The following is a 14,802-nucleotide window of genomic DNA, read 5'->3' as shown; positions in this document are numbered from 1 at the left end:
ATATAGGTATTTTTGTATTTTTGTTGTTTTATTTGGTGTTTTTAATGTTTTTGGTTTCGTTTAGTAGTCTCCCTATTAGTCATCGGGGCGGTCTGTGCGTTCTCGAAGATTTTCGCATTTCGAACACGTCGCAAGAATACCGACAATACCCCCTCTAGCACCTCAACGAGAGGGCTGCACACATTAGAGGTGGCGTAAATCGGTTTCTCGCGACGTGTTACCCCTATATCTGATAGAAAATTGACGAGTTTTGATGAAAGATTTCTGCTTAAAAGTTGGTGTGTTGAATAAATCTAGTTAGAACGGCCTCGGCCAAAGTCTTACATAGCCTCGAGCTCACTAGACTCTAATGGAACAATAATAATAAAAAGCAAGCAACGAAGAAAATACGCAAACTATTAGTGGTCTTTTGACCGCTGACTCGCATAACGCTGCACGTTCTATGCAGACAACGCCTGAAGCTAACCCTACCTAGCGATATACCTGCAGTCTTCTACTCGTTCTCGTTTGCGCAAAATCCAAACTGGACTTCTTTCCACCCGCCCGGCAGAGAAATTGTACAGTACTACCATGAAGTCTGCGAAAAGTACAAAATCACGGACAAATTCGAGCTCAACACAGACATTGAAAGTTGCAGATGGCTAGAAGACGAGGGCCTGTGGGAAGTTACGCTGCGCCGCATGGTAGCAGGCATGGGCGACCTCTCGTCCAAGGATCGCATCAAGATTATTCAAGAGAAGGGCGAGCAGGCTGTCTATGCTGAGACAGAGGTAGTTAGGGCAAAGGTCGTGCTGAGCTGCGTGGGCGGTCTCGTTGAGCCCAGGGGCTGGCCCAAGGACATCAAGGGCATCGAGAACTTCAAGGGCAACATGTTTCATTCGGCGCGATGGGACGACACAATCGACTTTACCGACAAGAACGTGGTTGTAGTGGGAACGGGATGCAGCAGTGCCCAGCTCGTCCCACGCCTCACAGAGGCCCCGTATAACGCCAAATCAGTCACCCAGCTCATGCGATCCCCACCATGGGTGGCGCCCGCCTTCCATCCTCCAGGCGGCGATGTATGGTGGGAGAAGCATGGACGGACGATTATGAAAGGCGTACCCGGGCTGAAAGAGCTGATTCGCTTCTCCACCTTTTTCCTCGCAGAAGTCACCTTCTTCAGTATGTTTCCAAACACGCCCTTTGCGGCTCGACAGCGACGCCTCTACGAGCAGGACATGCTCAAGCGCATGCGCCACACTGTCCCGGAGAAGTACTGGGAGATGCTGACGCCAGACTACGGCGTCGGATGCAAGCGCCGCATCTTCGACAAGCGCTGGCTGAAAAGCCTCAACGATCCCAAGATCCATCTTACCACGCAGCCCATGAACCGCGTGACAGAGACGGGTGTCGTCATCGGCCCCGGCGTAACATACCCGCACACCGCAAAGCAAGACGACTATCCCGAGCGCGAAGTCCCAGCCGATATCATTGTGCTCGCCAACGGCTTCGACACGACACGCTGGCTACATCCCCTCAAGGTCATTGGCAAAGACGGAAAGGATCTAGTTCAAGTTATGGAAGACCGAGGAGGCGCCCAGGCCTATCAAGGCAGCGCCATGGACGGCTTTCCAAACTTCATGATGATTTTCGGGCCAAACACTGCGACTGGCCATTCCAGCGTCGTAATGGCGAGTGAAAGTAAGTCTCATATTTTTCCCCAACTACACATAACACAGGCTAATTAATCGTCTCTAGACATGGTCAACTACTCGCTCAACTTTGTCCGCCTCCTCCTCAACGACGACGCCCGCACCGTCGACGTCAAGCACGAGGCCGAAGTCGCCTACACAAACGAGATGCAGAACGCGCTCAAAAACACCGTCTGGCGCAGCGGCTGCTCCAGCTGGTACTTTACCGAGAACGGGTGGAACTCGACCGTGTACCCCTTCTCGCAAGTCGACTTCTGGCGCCGCTGCACATGGGTCAAGTGGAACGACTGGAACATCGAGTACACGAGCAAAGGCCTCGCCAAGCTGAGGCTGCGCAAGCTGCTCAAGACACTGGCGTTCGTGCTGGCTATAGGCGGCGCGTGGAAGCTCAGGAGCAGTGGCTTGGGAGTTGCGGAGTTGAAGGAGTTGGCGAGGGGTGTCGTGCAGAGCTCACTGGCCAAGGCCATGCAGACGATGAACCGGATACAGAATGCCGTCTTGTAGTGAAAGCAAGTGGCTGGTCCTGTACTTAATGATTTCCATGAGGGTGACTTTAGTGATGATTGCGTGGGTGGTCTTACCTAGACCGTGCAAATACAAATACAGAACAATGTAATTGATTGATCATTTGCAGCGTTCCATCTGACTCGAGCCGAAAGAATGATACCACGTATCGTAACTGATGTCCTCTGGTCTCTTCCCCACAACACCACTAATTCTCCACAGCACATGATTCAAAACATCCGCACTACACACTCCCTCAACCACCAAATTCTTTCCCGCAACCACACCAGCAGACCAAACACCCACCAGCACCGCTTTAAAAAAACACTTCACACTACACTCTCGTCAGCCACCTCCCTCACAACACCCTCACCTCCCATTCATTCTGCATTACATACCATCGAGGTAATCCGCGGCAATCAACAGCTCCAAGCACAGCTCAGGCGGGATATCCATATCCGACACGTCCTTGCTCTCGGCGTGCTTCTGGTTGTAATACAAGTATTCGCAGACCTTTTCTAGGACGACACCACTATGGTGGGGGGAGTTTTTTATGTTAGTAAATTTCGCTTTATGTCTGCATTCAGCTTTCTCCCAATTGAATCATAATCATCGTCATCATCATCATCCTAGCCGCCGCTTGAGCCACTACAAAAGCTCTTTGGAGCGGGCGCAACCCAATCTAAACTAGACTACTATGCAGAACGTACTTGATAGTCGGCAGATCTACGCGATTCTGCGCGTTTTCCCGGAACCCAGCTGTGCGGAGTCATCAATAAACCTGCCAACTCTATGTCATGGTGGTGGTGGTGTCTGCATAGAGCCTACGTACACATGGGGTCCAGCGCTTTTTTAATGGTGCCGGCGATGCACGCGGCGGAGCGCAGCAGCTTGAATTCGTAGCCGTCGTTGGATACTAGCGTTACGTATTCCGAGGCGCTTTCCGAGGCCATGATGGGAAATATAGATGCGGGATTGGAGGGGCTGCGGGAATGAGGGTGGACAAGGGTTGAGCTGTATGTGTGTGTGGTGGGGGGTGGAGAGGAAACATGGGGCGTGGATGGGCATGGCCGGTGGGGGGGGGGTAAGGCTGGTGGCGGATCGCGCGGTCACGTTTTCTCGCGTAGCAATTGCAAGATTGGCCATTACATCATTTGGCTGTTTCTCTCTGTGTAATTCACCAAACATCCCCATTCTGGGTTTAATTGCGATACCCTGGCGATGATCCATTCCATATAGCAGAGAAATAGGCAATCGATGCGTTGAATACCACCAGCACGTGGGGGCCTGGTGTTTCTCCAATTAACGCACTTGTGTGTGTCGAAAGAGATATTCCCGGGATTCATAACTTGGTCGAAGAGATAGATATACTTACCAGAGCCATGGTCGCAGCCCGACCACGACACGTCCTCGTTACGGGGGGCAGCCGCGGCATCGGCCTCGCTATTGCGCAGTTGTTTGCGAAAAACGAGTATCGGTGCACGCTCATCTCGCGCTCAGAACGAGATCTCAAAGATGCTGTGGCTTCGTTGGAACCTTTGCCAGCACCAGCACCACCAGCACCACAAAAACAACAGCAAGAAACCGAAGAAGAAGAAGAAGAAGAAGAAGAAGAAGAGGCTTTCAAATCCCCCACCTCTTCTAATACCCACAACACCCAGTACCAGCACGGCTACATAGCCGGCAGCATAGCATCCGGCACCCGCTTCTGGACCTCAGATGCCTCGCTGCCATTCTGCGCGCACCTCCCCAAGCCCGACCGGAAGCAGCACGCGACCCACGCCTCGCGCATAGACGTCATGGTAAATTGCGCGGGCATCACACAAACAAAACTCTTCAAAGCAATGGACGAAGCCGCCATGGAGAACATCATAAACACAAACCTGACGGCACTGATGCTCGGCACAAAGTTCCTGCTTCGCAATGGGTATCTGGGCGGCGGGGGAGACCGGAGACAAGGAGAAGATGGAGGCGGAGGAGGGGGGGGAGGCGAAGATTTCAGTCCCGTCATCATCAACGTTGCATCGCTGCTAGGTCTACAAGGCGGCTACGGCGCCGTCGCATATGCCGCGTCGAAAGCCGGTGTCCTGGGCTTTACACGCGCACTAGCAACAGAGTATGCGAGCCACAGAGTACGCGTGAACGCCATTGTGCCGGGCTATGTGGCAACGGACATGACAAAAAGTAAGTGTCTGGCCCCCCGCGAAACACTCTCATTGCGACAACGCGGGAAACTGACAAGTGGTAAACACAAGATCTGCAGTCTGACCACCTCAACAAACGCATTCCCCTGGGCCGCTTTGGGACGCCGGCGGAAATCGCTCATGCGGCCCTGTTTCTGGCGGAAAATCAGTATGCGCATAATTGTCTTGTGAATCTGGATGGCGGCTTATCTGCTGTCTGACACACTACATGCAATGACACCACGATGTGGAAAAAGAAAAGAAAAGAAAAGAAGAAAGTCTAAATATCTTTTGCATTACTACCGTCATCTGCCATTCCGGCCTTGCATGTGCGGGCCGTATGAATTTCCCATCGCTCTCTTTGAATCCAGAATATGCGTCTGCCAAAACGTCTTTTTCCACCAAATGATTCCTTTGAGAGTAGTGAAATTTTTTTTTAAAAAAAAGAGGTATATTCGTTTCCGTTGCCGTCGCGCCCCGCCGTTGAAAACGCCCTCCCTTTGGTGAATGGCTGACTAAGGTGGCAGACGTAGTAGTATATAGTACAGAGTTGGGAAATCTATATGTGGTGTTGCAGGCGCGTAGGCTGCTTGCTGCACGGAAGGATTGGATCGATGGGCTCTTAAACCAATCCGAGAAATTGTGCTCAAACGCATGCAAAATACAAATGCGGAGACCGGAGAAACGAGGAACCCAAATCCTATGTTTTCGGTACCTGTGCGGAGAGGCCAAGGCATCTGGGAGATGACAGGATATGATGGGTCAATTACGCTCGCCAGCCAAGCTGTTTGACGAGTAATTCACTCAGTCATCTTCAATGACAATGGCACCGTTGGGGTCGTCTTGAATCACAATGTGATCACCGTCGTTTTTCGATGACTCTTCCATGACCTTGCCCTTTTTACGGATGAGCTCATCCTCAAGACCAGCCTCAGTGGCTGTTCGCTTCGGAGCGCCGTTCGTGCCGTCGTCAGCAGCATCCGCCGAGACGCCGTTTGAAACAGTGCCGTTGGCAGTTGGATGTCCATTGGTTTCTGGGGTCGGTGGCTTGGGCTTGGTCGCAATCTCGAGTTCCTCAGGTAGCCGCAGAGGCTTTGCGTTCTCGGTGAAGTCCTGCTTGATGATGGAGAAGATAACGTCGACTTTTGTGTTCTCCTCCGCATCATCAGAGACTGTGATGAAGTTGTCGCCCTTGAGCCCCAGCTCCTCAAATGTCTTATCGAGATGGATGTCCTCATCGACGTCATAAAGTATGTCGGCATCATGTTTGACGCTAAAATCGCCAGCATATCCTAGTTGCTCCTTCAGAATGTAGTCTACTAGATCGCGCAACTTCGCGCGCTTCGTGTCGACGTTGAGCATAGCGTAGCATACACCGCAGGTTGCACAGTGTGGGTTGGGTGGCCGCAGTGCTTCGCTCGAGATGACGCGCTCTGTGCCGCGGGTAAGAAAGACCATCTTAGCTTTATCGAGCTGTTCGCGCATGACCTTGTAAGCCTGGAGAACACACAGACTAGCGGTCATAGCGTTTGTAGTCGCGATCGCGGGGATGATGTTGCCGGCCATCTCTGTAGTCTGTTAGCAAAGACGTTGACCGTCTGTGGCAGGGTCCCTACGCTTGATGTCGAACTTGGACCGCGTTTCGATGCCAAAGATGTGTGACCGAAGGTTAGCGCTTGCGACAACAAAGTCCAGCGTATCTACGTCGTCCTTGTCGAAGCTGAGAATGGGGGCTGCGTTTCCAATGTCGGCATTTGCGCGTGTCTCTTCCAGACGGGTGCTCAGTCGCTTTACGCTATCGACGAACACGGCAAAGTTTTCGGCGACGGTCCAGACGACTTGGTCTTGTTGCGCGATTGCGGGACCGACGCCCAGCGACTCTTGCATCAACTTGTCGTAATCAAGAGCCTCGGGTGCTCGCTTGCTCTTCCACATGTCCTCCATGCTCCGCAGCCGCTCAATGTCCTCCTTGAACACCTTTTCAAAAACCATGCGCGGGAAATCTTGGGAGCCCATGGAGTCGCGTATGCGCTTCAATGCCTGTGCCTCCTTGCGCAAGTTGGCGACTTCATCGGCATTATCGGCGTCCTCGCTGTGATCCAGCTCTGGCGCTTCGTCTTCCGAGGTGCCAAAGATCTCTGCAAACAGATACGACTTTGCCCAGACGATGCAATGGATGGGCTGCGACGGGGTGCTTCGAATGGTGCAGACAGGGAACGACTTGGGCGCGTCTTTTGGCGTGCAGTCGTAGCATTCGGTTTCGCCCTATCGCCACCAATTAGCATGCACAGTGCCAAGATGCGTGAGGTGCGTGTTGCGCACCCGCTTGATGACCTGGACTTGGCCGTTGAAGCCTGTGGTGCCGCTCTCGACCAGAGGGACGTTGGCTGCGAGGCACATCCTGTTGACATGTCGGCGCGCATCCAGATTGTCGAGCGCGTTGAAGACAAGGCGGAAGCTCTGGAACCACGCGACGTTGAATTGGTCATTCTTGATGTTGTCGTGGTATGCTATGATGCGCACATTGGGGTTGAACTTGGAGGCCGACTCTTTGGCAACCTGTCGGGCCGTCAGCGCATGCGCACGCACGTCTCGCGTGATGCCATTGTCGCCATACCAGCGCCTTGGACTTCTTGATGTGCTCGTTGCGGAACAGAAACTGGCGGTTCAGGTTGCTGAGGTCGATGGTGTCCAGGTCGACAATGTGGATCTCACCAAAGCCCGTGAGCGCCAGGTTCTTGAGGAGCTCGCAGCCGATGCCTCCAGCTCCTACCATCAAGATGCGCGACTAGCCTGGGGTCAGCGCCTACGGGGCGGGTTCCTTGGACGGGCTCGTGGATAGCTACCTCCTTGATGCGCTGGTGGAGCGCGCCGCCGAGGCTCTGGCGAGCAAACTTGTCGCGAGCCATTGCGGGTTGGACAATGGGGGAAACGAGCAGCGGATCGGGATGTGCGCTGGGCGAGGCTGCGACATGCGAAGATGGTGGAGATGCGGCGCCGGGGCCCAAGGTGAAGGTGAGTGCGAGCACGAGCGAGACGTCAGTGCGACCTGATAGCGCCGCTCTACCTACGTAAGTAGTAAAGTAGTAGCACTAATAGGTAGGGAAGCAGGCTGCTTGCCTTGCCTTGTTCAGCCTCCGATGCTTGGCGCTAACCGCCGATCGCCCTGTGGGTGGAGTATGCCCTCGACAGGCACAGGAACACAGAACACATTCACCCCTCCTCACCAACACGCCGGCGCCCCTCCACTGCCGCTGCATTGCCGCCATGTCCGACGACGACGTCGATCTGGAGCTGCTGGAGCTCATGCGGAAGCATTGGGGCGGCGGTGCTAGGCAAGACGGCCCGCCCGAAACAAAGGTGCTGGAAAATGCTCAGTTCATCTACGACAATAGCATCGATGTCGCCCTCGACATGCGCTCCACAAAAGTCGCCGCACAGCTGGTGCTCGACGAGATGAGCAAGCGAGACTACTCGCCCAGGTCATGGTCGGAGCATGAGCTGCATCCAAAGTCCAAGGATGAGGCCGCGGTCAACTTCATCTTTACCATGGACCTGCTGAACTTTAGTTTCTGGAGCGAAAAAAGCGACCAAGAGCGCTTCGCTGTCGTCTACAAGGGCAAGAGGTGGACGGGCTACTGGAGCCTCGTAGCAATACTGCAAAGAGCACTGGAACAGGAGATTCCCATCACGAGTCCAGAGTTCTGGGTTGACGAGGAAACGTGCTCAGAAGAAGTGCTGCGCACCGTCTTTAGTTCTGGCACCGACGAAGAAATCCCCCTGTTCGAGCAAAGGGTGCGGTGCTTGAGGGAAGCCGGTCAGGTCCTGCAGGAGGTGGGTCCGTCCACAGCAACGAGCCTGAGGCATGCCATTGGTTTTTGACCGACTGTATAGGAATTCGACAGCAGTGTCGTCACTCTGATTGAGGACGCAAACAACTCAGCCGCCGGCCTGGTGAACCTGCTCGCTGAAAGATTCAACTGCTTTCGAGATGAAGGCAAGTTTGAAAACAAAAACGTGCGCTTCCTGAAGCGCGCCCAGATCTTTGTCGCCGACCTATGGGCTGCTTTCGAGGGCGACGGCTACGGTACGTTCAACGATATTGACAAGATCACCATGTTCGCCGGTAAGCATGCATCTCCTCATGGACACGGCCCCACATATTCACGCTTATGCAGACTACCGTATTCCACAAATGCTGCATTCACTAGGCATCATGTGGTACTGCCCACCGCTGGAAAATAAAATCCGTCGCTTGGAAATGATCGACTCAGGTCATACCTGGGAGATGCAAATCCGTGGCTGCAGCATCTGGGCTGTAGAGCTGCTTCGCCGTGAAATCAAGAAGCTCAAACCGGACACCCAGGTCAATGCTATTCTCATCGACTTCTTCCTGTACGATCTGGCCAAGGAAAGAGAGAAAGAAGGGGTGGACGCAATACCGCATCATCGGACACGAAGTATCTGGTACTAGGGAGGCGTCAGCCGCAGGCAACAGCACACGAATTGCTACCCGGAACACCCGCTGAGTTGGCTTGGCTCATGAGATTCAATTACGTATCCACCGGTTTTCTAATCAGGTGATGGCAGGCATCTTTGGCCGTCCTGGCTGGTGACGAGAGTATCTCCACTTGGTCCTTTGTTGAATCCTTGACAACTGGTAAGCTTACATCCACCCGCCAAACCCGCCAAAGTGTCACGGAGCAGCAAATTACCGATTTGGGGGGGGGGGTTCCACATACTAAGATCGGCGAGAAACGGAAGACCGGATCTGTTGTAATATGTTTAACCTTTGAGCATACGGATGATACTCCTGACTGTTGAACATTAATATGGCGCTAGTGCTGACCCTTCACCCTTCCGGGAGTTAGCGCTGACGATTTAACCTTCCTAGCGCGAGTGAAAGACCACCTCAATAACCTCAGTACAGTGAGTTGGCTGGAGCATGTCGCAACATAATTGCCTTCATTACCAGCTCATATATAAAGTTATCGACTCTTCTTAATTTTCGAACCAGGTACTTGGCTGTCGAGTCTAATACCATCACCAGAGAGGTAAGTGGCGGACGAATTCATCATTCGTGATTTCTATTTTTGTAACCTCCTGTACGGGTGTACCACTACATTCATCATTTAAAGTCTTTCGTTTCTCCGTTTTCTTACTTCCGGATCTTCACAAAGCACCAGCTCCATCGTATAGGGCGATCCACGTGCTGACAACCTTGCCAGTAATCCTTCGTGCGCTCCCAACGAACGCATCTGGTGTTAGACAACGTTCCACCAAGGACTCCACCTCAAACTCAGTCTCGTAACATCACCGATCACGTTTGAGTAGCTTCATGTACGTACAACTTGGATTATAACCCCATGAATGCGAAGAGCTAACTGCCCTTCAGATACCTCGCATTAGCACTATGGGTAACGCTGTTAGCTCCTTAGGGAGCACGATCACCAACTTCAGCAATGCCGCTGCCGCTGCCGCCGCTGCCGCTGCCGCGAACCCTATCCCCCCTGGCTCTCCTCCTAGCGCTGCGGTTCAACACTGTCTTTCAAGTGCCATAGGCAAGGGAACCGTTGCCTTTTCAGGCTCGTCGTCCTACGTACTCAAGGACGTCAGGCCTTACAACCTCGATAGGCCGATCATACCTGCTGCTGTCACTTATCCCACCACCAACGAAGAAGTTGCTGCAATTGTCAAATGTGCTGTGGATAACGCTTTGAAAGTACAACCACGCAGCGGTGGACACTCATATGGCAACTACTGTCTCGGAGAGAAGTCTGGGGATACCATCGTCGTCGATCTGAAAGCCTTCCAGCAGTTCTCCATGGATCACTCTACCTGGCGAGCCACTATCGGCGCCGGAACACTTCTTGGCGATATCGACCAGAAACTCCATATCAATGGCGGACGTGCCATAGCCCATGGAACATCCCCAACAATCGGCATCGGAGGACACGCCACCATTGGTGGACTTGGCCCCGGCTCTCGCATGTGGGGCCTTGCTCTCGACCATATTGAAGAGATGACGGTTGTTTTGGCCAATTCCACAATCGTGTGTGCTACGCCAAAACACAACTCGGAAGTTTTCTTTGCCATGAAGGGTGCTGGTTCCGGCTTTGGCATCGCTACCCAGTTCAAAATGCGCACGGAACCAGAGCCTGGCAACGCAGTCGTTTACTCTTACACCATTGACGCTGGCTCAACAGCTGAAAAGGCAAATGCTTTCAAGCAATGGCAAAAGTTGATCTCTGATCCTCAGCTTTCGAGAAAGTTTGCCAGCCAGTTCACACTTGCTGTCGGTGTCGGCGCAATCATCAAAGGTACATTCTTCGGCACTCAGCAAGAGTACGAAGCCCTCAACATTTCTTCTCGCCTCCAGACGGGCCCAGCCTCCCTTCAACTGAAGGATTGGCTTGGTGTTTTGGCAAACTCGATTGAGGAGGCTGCACTGTCAGCCATGGGGAACACACCAGCACACTTCTACGCAAAGTCCCTTCCTTACACAAAGAACGACCTGTTGTCAGATGCCACCATCGATAAGATGTTCAACTACATTGACACAGCAAACAACGGCGGTGCACTTTGGTTCATGGTCTGGGATCTTGAGGCCGGCGCCATCTCCGACGTTGCACCCGATGCGACTGCATATGGACACCGCGACGCACTCTTCTTCCACCAATCGTATGCCGTCAACATCACGGGTCAAGTAAGTTTTTTTCCCATACAATGCTCCTGCAGATCATAGTACTGACTTCCCATAGCTTAGCGACACATCTCGCAACTACCTCGCTGGTCTCAACAACCTGGTTCTTGACTCACGATCAGGCCGTGACAACGGAGCTTATCCAGGCTATGTCGATCCTGGCCTTGGATCGGACGCCCAGCATCAATACTGGGGTGACAATGTAGCCAAGCTCCAGCGCATCAAGTCGAGAATTGACCCTAAGAACGTCTTCTCCAACCTGCAGAGTGTGCGTCCAGTCAAGATGTCTGCCAAGAAGTTGTAAGAAAAAAACTAGTGTATGTGTTACATGACTGATTGGAGTCACGACGCATGCCCTGGGTCTTGTCACGCCGAAGTTTGGTTTCAAAGCCGGCTTTCTATAATGTCTATTCATTATTTACCTTCTACACAATCTTTTTCACACAATTATAATGAGATTATCTCTTTACGAATCACTGCAAACCAAGTGAATACGAGTGATGTGACCTAAAGGTAGGACAACATGTATAGATATCGCCTTGGGTGTCCTTGGCCCAAGACGCACTTCAGCCCCAGCCACGAGCTGAGACATTACACATGAGGGTACTCGTTACCCTATCTTTAGTCAACAGACATGGCATTAAGATACATAACCAGCCAATGCACTCGCCATCCCTCATACTCTTCACGATCCGCCAGACACGCACCCTCAATGACGCCAACACACCTACACACCGTCGTCACACAACCCGAACATACACCTGATCCTCAACCCTACCCAAAATGCACGCACCAAGCAATCGAATGGGCGCAACAACCGCAGATGCAATACACCGCCCAACCAGCCGCGAACACAGGCATACCTATGACCGCCGCACCAGCAAAACCACCAGCTAAAGAGCCGTGCTGTTGTATGCCTGGAGCCAGTTTCTGGCGCTGGCTTGGATGCGGACATACGTGGAGAGTGCCCTGTGTGGATTTTTGCGCCAACTGCTGTTGCTGCTGCTAGTTGTTGTTCGCAGAAGAAACGGACGGATGTGGAATGGAATGGAGGTATCGTGAATAGGCAGCGACTTTCCAATGCAGCACGCCAGAATTGTATGTAACACTCGGAAAACAGTGGCTTGCGAATGTCATGGGTATTGTGTTCGGAGATCGAACACGTGCGCTTGTATGCGGCTGTGACTGTGGAACGGGGGCGTTTTCTGTGGGGAGACTTTTGTGGTACGTTGGAATGTATCGGTGTGTTGATGCATTGGTCCTTTTGAGGCGGAGATCTGGAATAGAGAATGCTTGCGGTTTGTTAGGCTTGGGATTCGGGAAAGATGGTGTGTTGATGGGTTAGTCGTGCATGTGTTCTATGCGATGAGGGATCATGCGTAGTCAGCTTGATGGAAGTGGTACCGATGCTGCTTGGTGAGAGATATAGGATGTTAGTAGATTGGTGCGAGGGGTTGCAGCAGAGATGGATCAATTGAGAAAGGATTTCGGGATGATGTGGAGGTAGCGTAGTGGCGATCTCATTAATGCTACGATCGAGCATGCGATAACTATGAGATTTTGGTTCACATGGTCAATTGAGTTGTGCTAGCGACGAGAAAACCATGAGAAAGATCAATCGCAGCATAAGTTCTGCAAAAGAGATGGGATTTGGGGAGATAGACGTCATATAGTTCAGGTTTTCTTATGCTGCGTTTGGATCATATGGTAATCCTCAGATGTTTTTTTTAAAGAAAAAGCCTTGTCGAATTCCGTATCAAAGGTTTTATGATAGTGAAGACTGATGAATCGTGTTGTGAAGCTTAGGGTGTGTGGCCGTTCGTGATTATTGTGCGCCGCACGAACACGTGGGGTATAAATCCACAACACTAAATCGATTGCGTGCCAGTTAGAGAGAAATTCAAATGAAATCTCGCAATGATAGGGTGCGTATGACCAAGGTCCAAGGTGAGAAGAGCAGCGCTTGGGAGTCGTGTGACTTGGTTACTCAAAGTGGCGACCATGCCGGTCGTCCGTGCGGTCACAGATTTTGGCCCAACATCCCTTGCATTAGTTCCGGCATCATCTTTACCACCACCGACATCGTCAAATCAGCCGTCAATCTCCTTTGGAACAAGGGCAAGATGAATTCATTTTTGACTCTGAGCAATTGACCTGGGCGATGATGTGGCTCTATTGATGTGGCTGCGGTACGTCTCTTGCGAATTTTTCATCCAATCAGGACAGGACAATTTCCTCTGAGCAACCAATATTGTTCACGACTTGGAGTATACATAACACGACACTCTCAGCGCCCCCCGGATGGCCCCTCCGAATGGGTTCAGAACCGGGCCCTGGAGGCGTCGCTTCATTTACAAGCCTCCTTCATGGCATTCACAAAGATTCCAGAAGAAACCCCCAGGCAAGTTCTTTGGAGATCGCTACCATAGAAAAGATTGGTCTCGACCACCTAGTTTTGGACAGCGATCTCGTTTTCGACCAAAATTCCGTATTCCAGATACCTTCCAGAAAGATGGAGTGCAGTCAACACTCGGCATTGAGCAGTTGCAACGGCCTGCCCACAATTTGGTCGATGCAGCAGCAAAGGTGGGACGCCTTGAGGCTTGTCTTGACTATACCTTCTACGACAAGATGATATGCATACAAGCAATCAATGCTACATCATTCGTCTTACCTCTATACTTCGAAGGTGTGATTCATCGCGAGGCCAAAAACAATCGCCTGGCATTGTTGGGCGACCGAGTACTCCGCTTAGCGTTGTGTGACCTGTGGTTTGGCACGGGAAACTCTACAGGTTCGTTCCATGCACAGCTCATACAATTCATACTGACGTCAGACAGGCAGTTGTAAGTGTACTGGTACTCTCTGCATGTGTGACAATGTCTAAACTTGCCACTCCTATAGACCAAAAAATGCACCTGGACATAGAAACAAGGGCCGCGTTGTACATCAAAGCACTTTCACTCGGTCTACACAAACAACTTTTTCTTCCCGAATCTAATTTCGCAAAACCCAACCAAATCGCTGAGGCTTTCGAGGCCATACTTGGGGCCGTTTATCTCGACTCGTCTCACAACATTGGGGCGGTAAAGAGAGTCATCAAAGGAATCAAACTCGATGAACACAAATTCTTGACAACACAGCACGAATCAGGCATCGATCAATACAGAAATGAGATTTTGCGCTTACGAGCCGAGGAGCGAAGTCTCAAGAGAAAGCTTAGATCTGTGCAACGCGAGGAGCTTGAGTTACGGAAGCAAATGAAGAACACCAATACATTCATCGAAAAAGAGCTAGGAGAAAAGCCAGAAGACCAACCTAATTATGGCTCTCAAACCCGGACGAACAGCAAAAAGCAAGTCATTGATGACTTGGAACCAATCGTAAGTGCATGTGGGCGGTAGCTACGCCGATAGATTTTTGCGTCTGCAATAATAATATTCTATGGAACAGGAAAAACTGCTGTCAAAAGAGCCCAGACTTGATGGCACTCTAGCAATGTCGACGAAACAGGAAGATGTGCAAGTAGCGCAAACCAAGGAGCCAGGTATTGCACAAGGCACACAGGGAACCAGGCGATCTAGCTTCACAGGCTTCGTTGACGAAGGAGTTGAGTCCGAAAGAGGCGGAAACACCACATTGTAGCGAGAGCATTACTATAGTTTTCATGGGAGAGAAAGCAAGACTAACTACCCGACCAACCGAGAAAGCCACAATG

General features: G+C 51.8%; 7 protein-coding genes across 7 annotated transcripts; 5 read left to right on the top strand and 2 right to left on the bottom strand.

The window, feature by feature from the left end:
* Positions 1-44: 44 nt before the first annotated feature.
* SETTUDRAFT_23451 (uncharacterized protein) lies at positions 45-2,198 on the top strand (the record flags this gene model as incomplete). The annotated part of the gene is made up of 3 exons (XM_008031878.1): positions 45-94; positions 476-1,683; positions 1,741-2,198. The coding sequence occupies 3 exons, from the start codon at positions 45-47 to the stop codon at positions 2,196-2,198; spliced, it is 1,716 nt and encodes a 571-aa protein (XP_008030069.1).
* Positions 2,199-2,259: 61 nt separating this feature from the next.
* On the bottom strand, positions 2,260-3,179 carry SETTUDRAFT_165651 (uncharacterized protein). Its single transcript, XM_008032293.1, has 4 exons — positions 3,031-3,179; positions 2,909-2,957; positions 2,597-2,730; positions 2,260-2,532 (listed from the first exon to the last, which is right to left on the bottom strand). Exons 1-4 carry the CDS (start codon positions 3,149-3,151, stop codon positions 2,528-2,530), a joined length of 309 nt encoding a protein of 102 aa, XP_008030484.1. The 5' UTR covers positions 3,152-3,179; the 3' UTR covers positions 2,260-2,527.
* On the top strand, positions 3,166-4,602 carry SETTUDRAFT_157050 (uncharacterized protein; the record flags this gene model as incomplete). Its single annotated transcript, XM_008032292.1, has 3 exons — positions 3,166-3,214; positions 3,591-4,382; positions 4,454-4,602. The coding sequence occupies 3 exons, from the start codon at positions 3,166-3,168 to the stop codon at positions 4,600-4,602; spliced, it is 990 nt and encodes a 329-aa protein (XP_008030483.1).
* A 243-nt stretch (positions 4,603-4,845) lies between these two features.
* Positions 4,846-7,305, bottom strand: SETTUDRAFT_165650 (uncharacterized protein). Its single transcript, XM_008032291.1, has 5 exons — positions 7,228-7,305; positions 6,999-7,169; positions 6,704-6,940; positions 5,998-6,646; positions 4,846-5,949 (listed from the first exon to the last, which is right to left on the bottom strand). Exons 1-5 carry the CDS (start codon positions 7,288-7,290, stop codon positions 5,186-5,188), a joined length of 1,884 nt encoding a protein of 627 aa, XP_008030482.1. The 5' UTR covers positions 7,291-7,305; the 3' UTR covers positions 4,846-5,185.
* Positions 7,306-7,648: 343 nt separating this feature from the next.
* On the top strand, positions 7,649-8,855 carry SETTUDRAFT_23447 (uncharacterized protein; the record flags this gene model as incomplete). Its single annotated transcript, XM_008031877.1, has 3 exons — positions 7,649-8,215; positions 8,276-8,507; positions 8,560-8,855. 3 exons carry the CDS (start codon positions 7,649-7,651, stop codon positions 8,853-8,855), a joined length of 1,095 nt encoding a protein of 364 aa, XP_008030068.1.
* Positions 8,856-9,794: 939 nt separating this feature from the next.
* SETTUDRAFT_96879 (uncharacterized protein) lies at positions 9,795-11,388 on the top strand (the record flags this gene model as incomplete). Its single annotated transcript, XM_008032290.1, has 2 exons — positions 9,795-11,087; positions 11,143-11,388. 2 exons carry the CDS (start codon positions 9,795-9,797, stop codon positions 11,386-11,388), a joined length of 1,539 nt encoding a protein of 512 aa, XP_008030481.1.
* Positions 11,389-13,385: 1,997 nt separating this feature from the next.
* On the top strand, positions 13,386-14,729 carry SETTUDRAFT_23445 (uncharacterized protein; the record flags this gene model as incomplete). Its single annotated transcript, XM_008031876.1, has 4 exons — positions 13,386-13,878; positions 13,925-13,930; positions 13,989-14,467; positions 14,538-14,729. The coding sequence occupies 4 exons, from the start codon at positions 13,386-13,388 to the stop codon at positions 14,727-14,729; spliced, it is 1,170 nt and encodes a 389-aa protein (XP_008030067.1).
* Positions 14,730-14,802: the final 73 nt, after the last annotated feature.

The sequence above is a fragment of the Exserohilum turcica genome (genome assembly GCF_000359705.1).
Source record: "Exserohilum turcica Et28A unplaced genomic scaffold SETTUscaffold_7, whole genome shotgun sequence".
Taxonomy (NCBI): Eukaryota; Fungi; Ascomycota; class Dothideomycetes; order Pleosporales; family Pleosporaceae; genus Exserohilum; species Exserohilum turcicum.
Note: the sequence above shows the minus strand (reverse complement) of the source record. Positions and strands in the feature narration are given on the sequence as shown.

Coding starts and splice junctions, on each gene's coding strand:
- SETTUDRAFT_165651 (XM_008032293.1), bottom strand. CDS start 3,151: ATGGCCTCGGAAAGCGCCTCGGAATACGTAACGCTAGTATCCAACGAC. Junction 2,958..3,030: donor AAAAGCGCTGGACCCCATGT/GTACGTAGGCTC, acceptor GACTCCGCACAG/CTGGGTTCCGGGAAAACGCG. Junction 2,731..2,908: donor GTAGATCTGCCGACTATCAA/GTACGTTCTGCA, acceptor CCCCCACCATAG/TGGTGTCGTCCTAGAAAAGG.
- SETTUDRAFT_165650 (XM_008032291.1), bottom strand. CDS start 7,290: ATGGCTCGCGACAAGTTTGCTCGCCAGAGCCTCGGCGGCGCGCTCCAC. Junction 6,941..6,998: donor TCAAGAAGTCCAAGGCGCTG/GTATGGCGACAA, acceptor ACGGCCCGACAG/GTTGCCAAAGAGTCGGCCTC. Junction 5,950..5,997: donor GTCCAAGTTCGACATCAAGC/GTAGGGACCCTG, acceptor AACAGACTACAG/AGATGGCCGGCAACATCATC.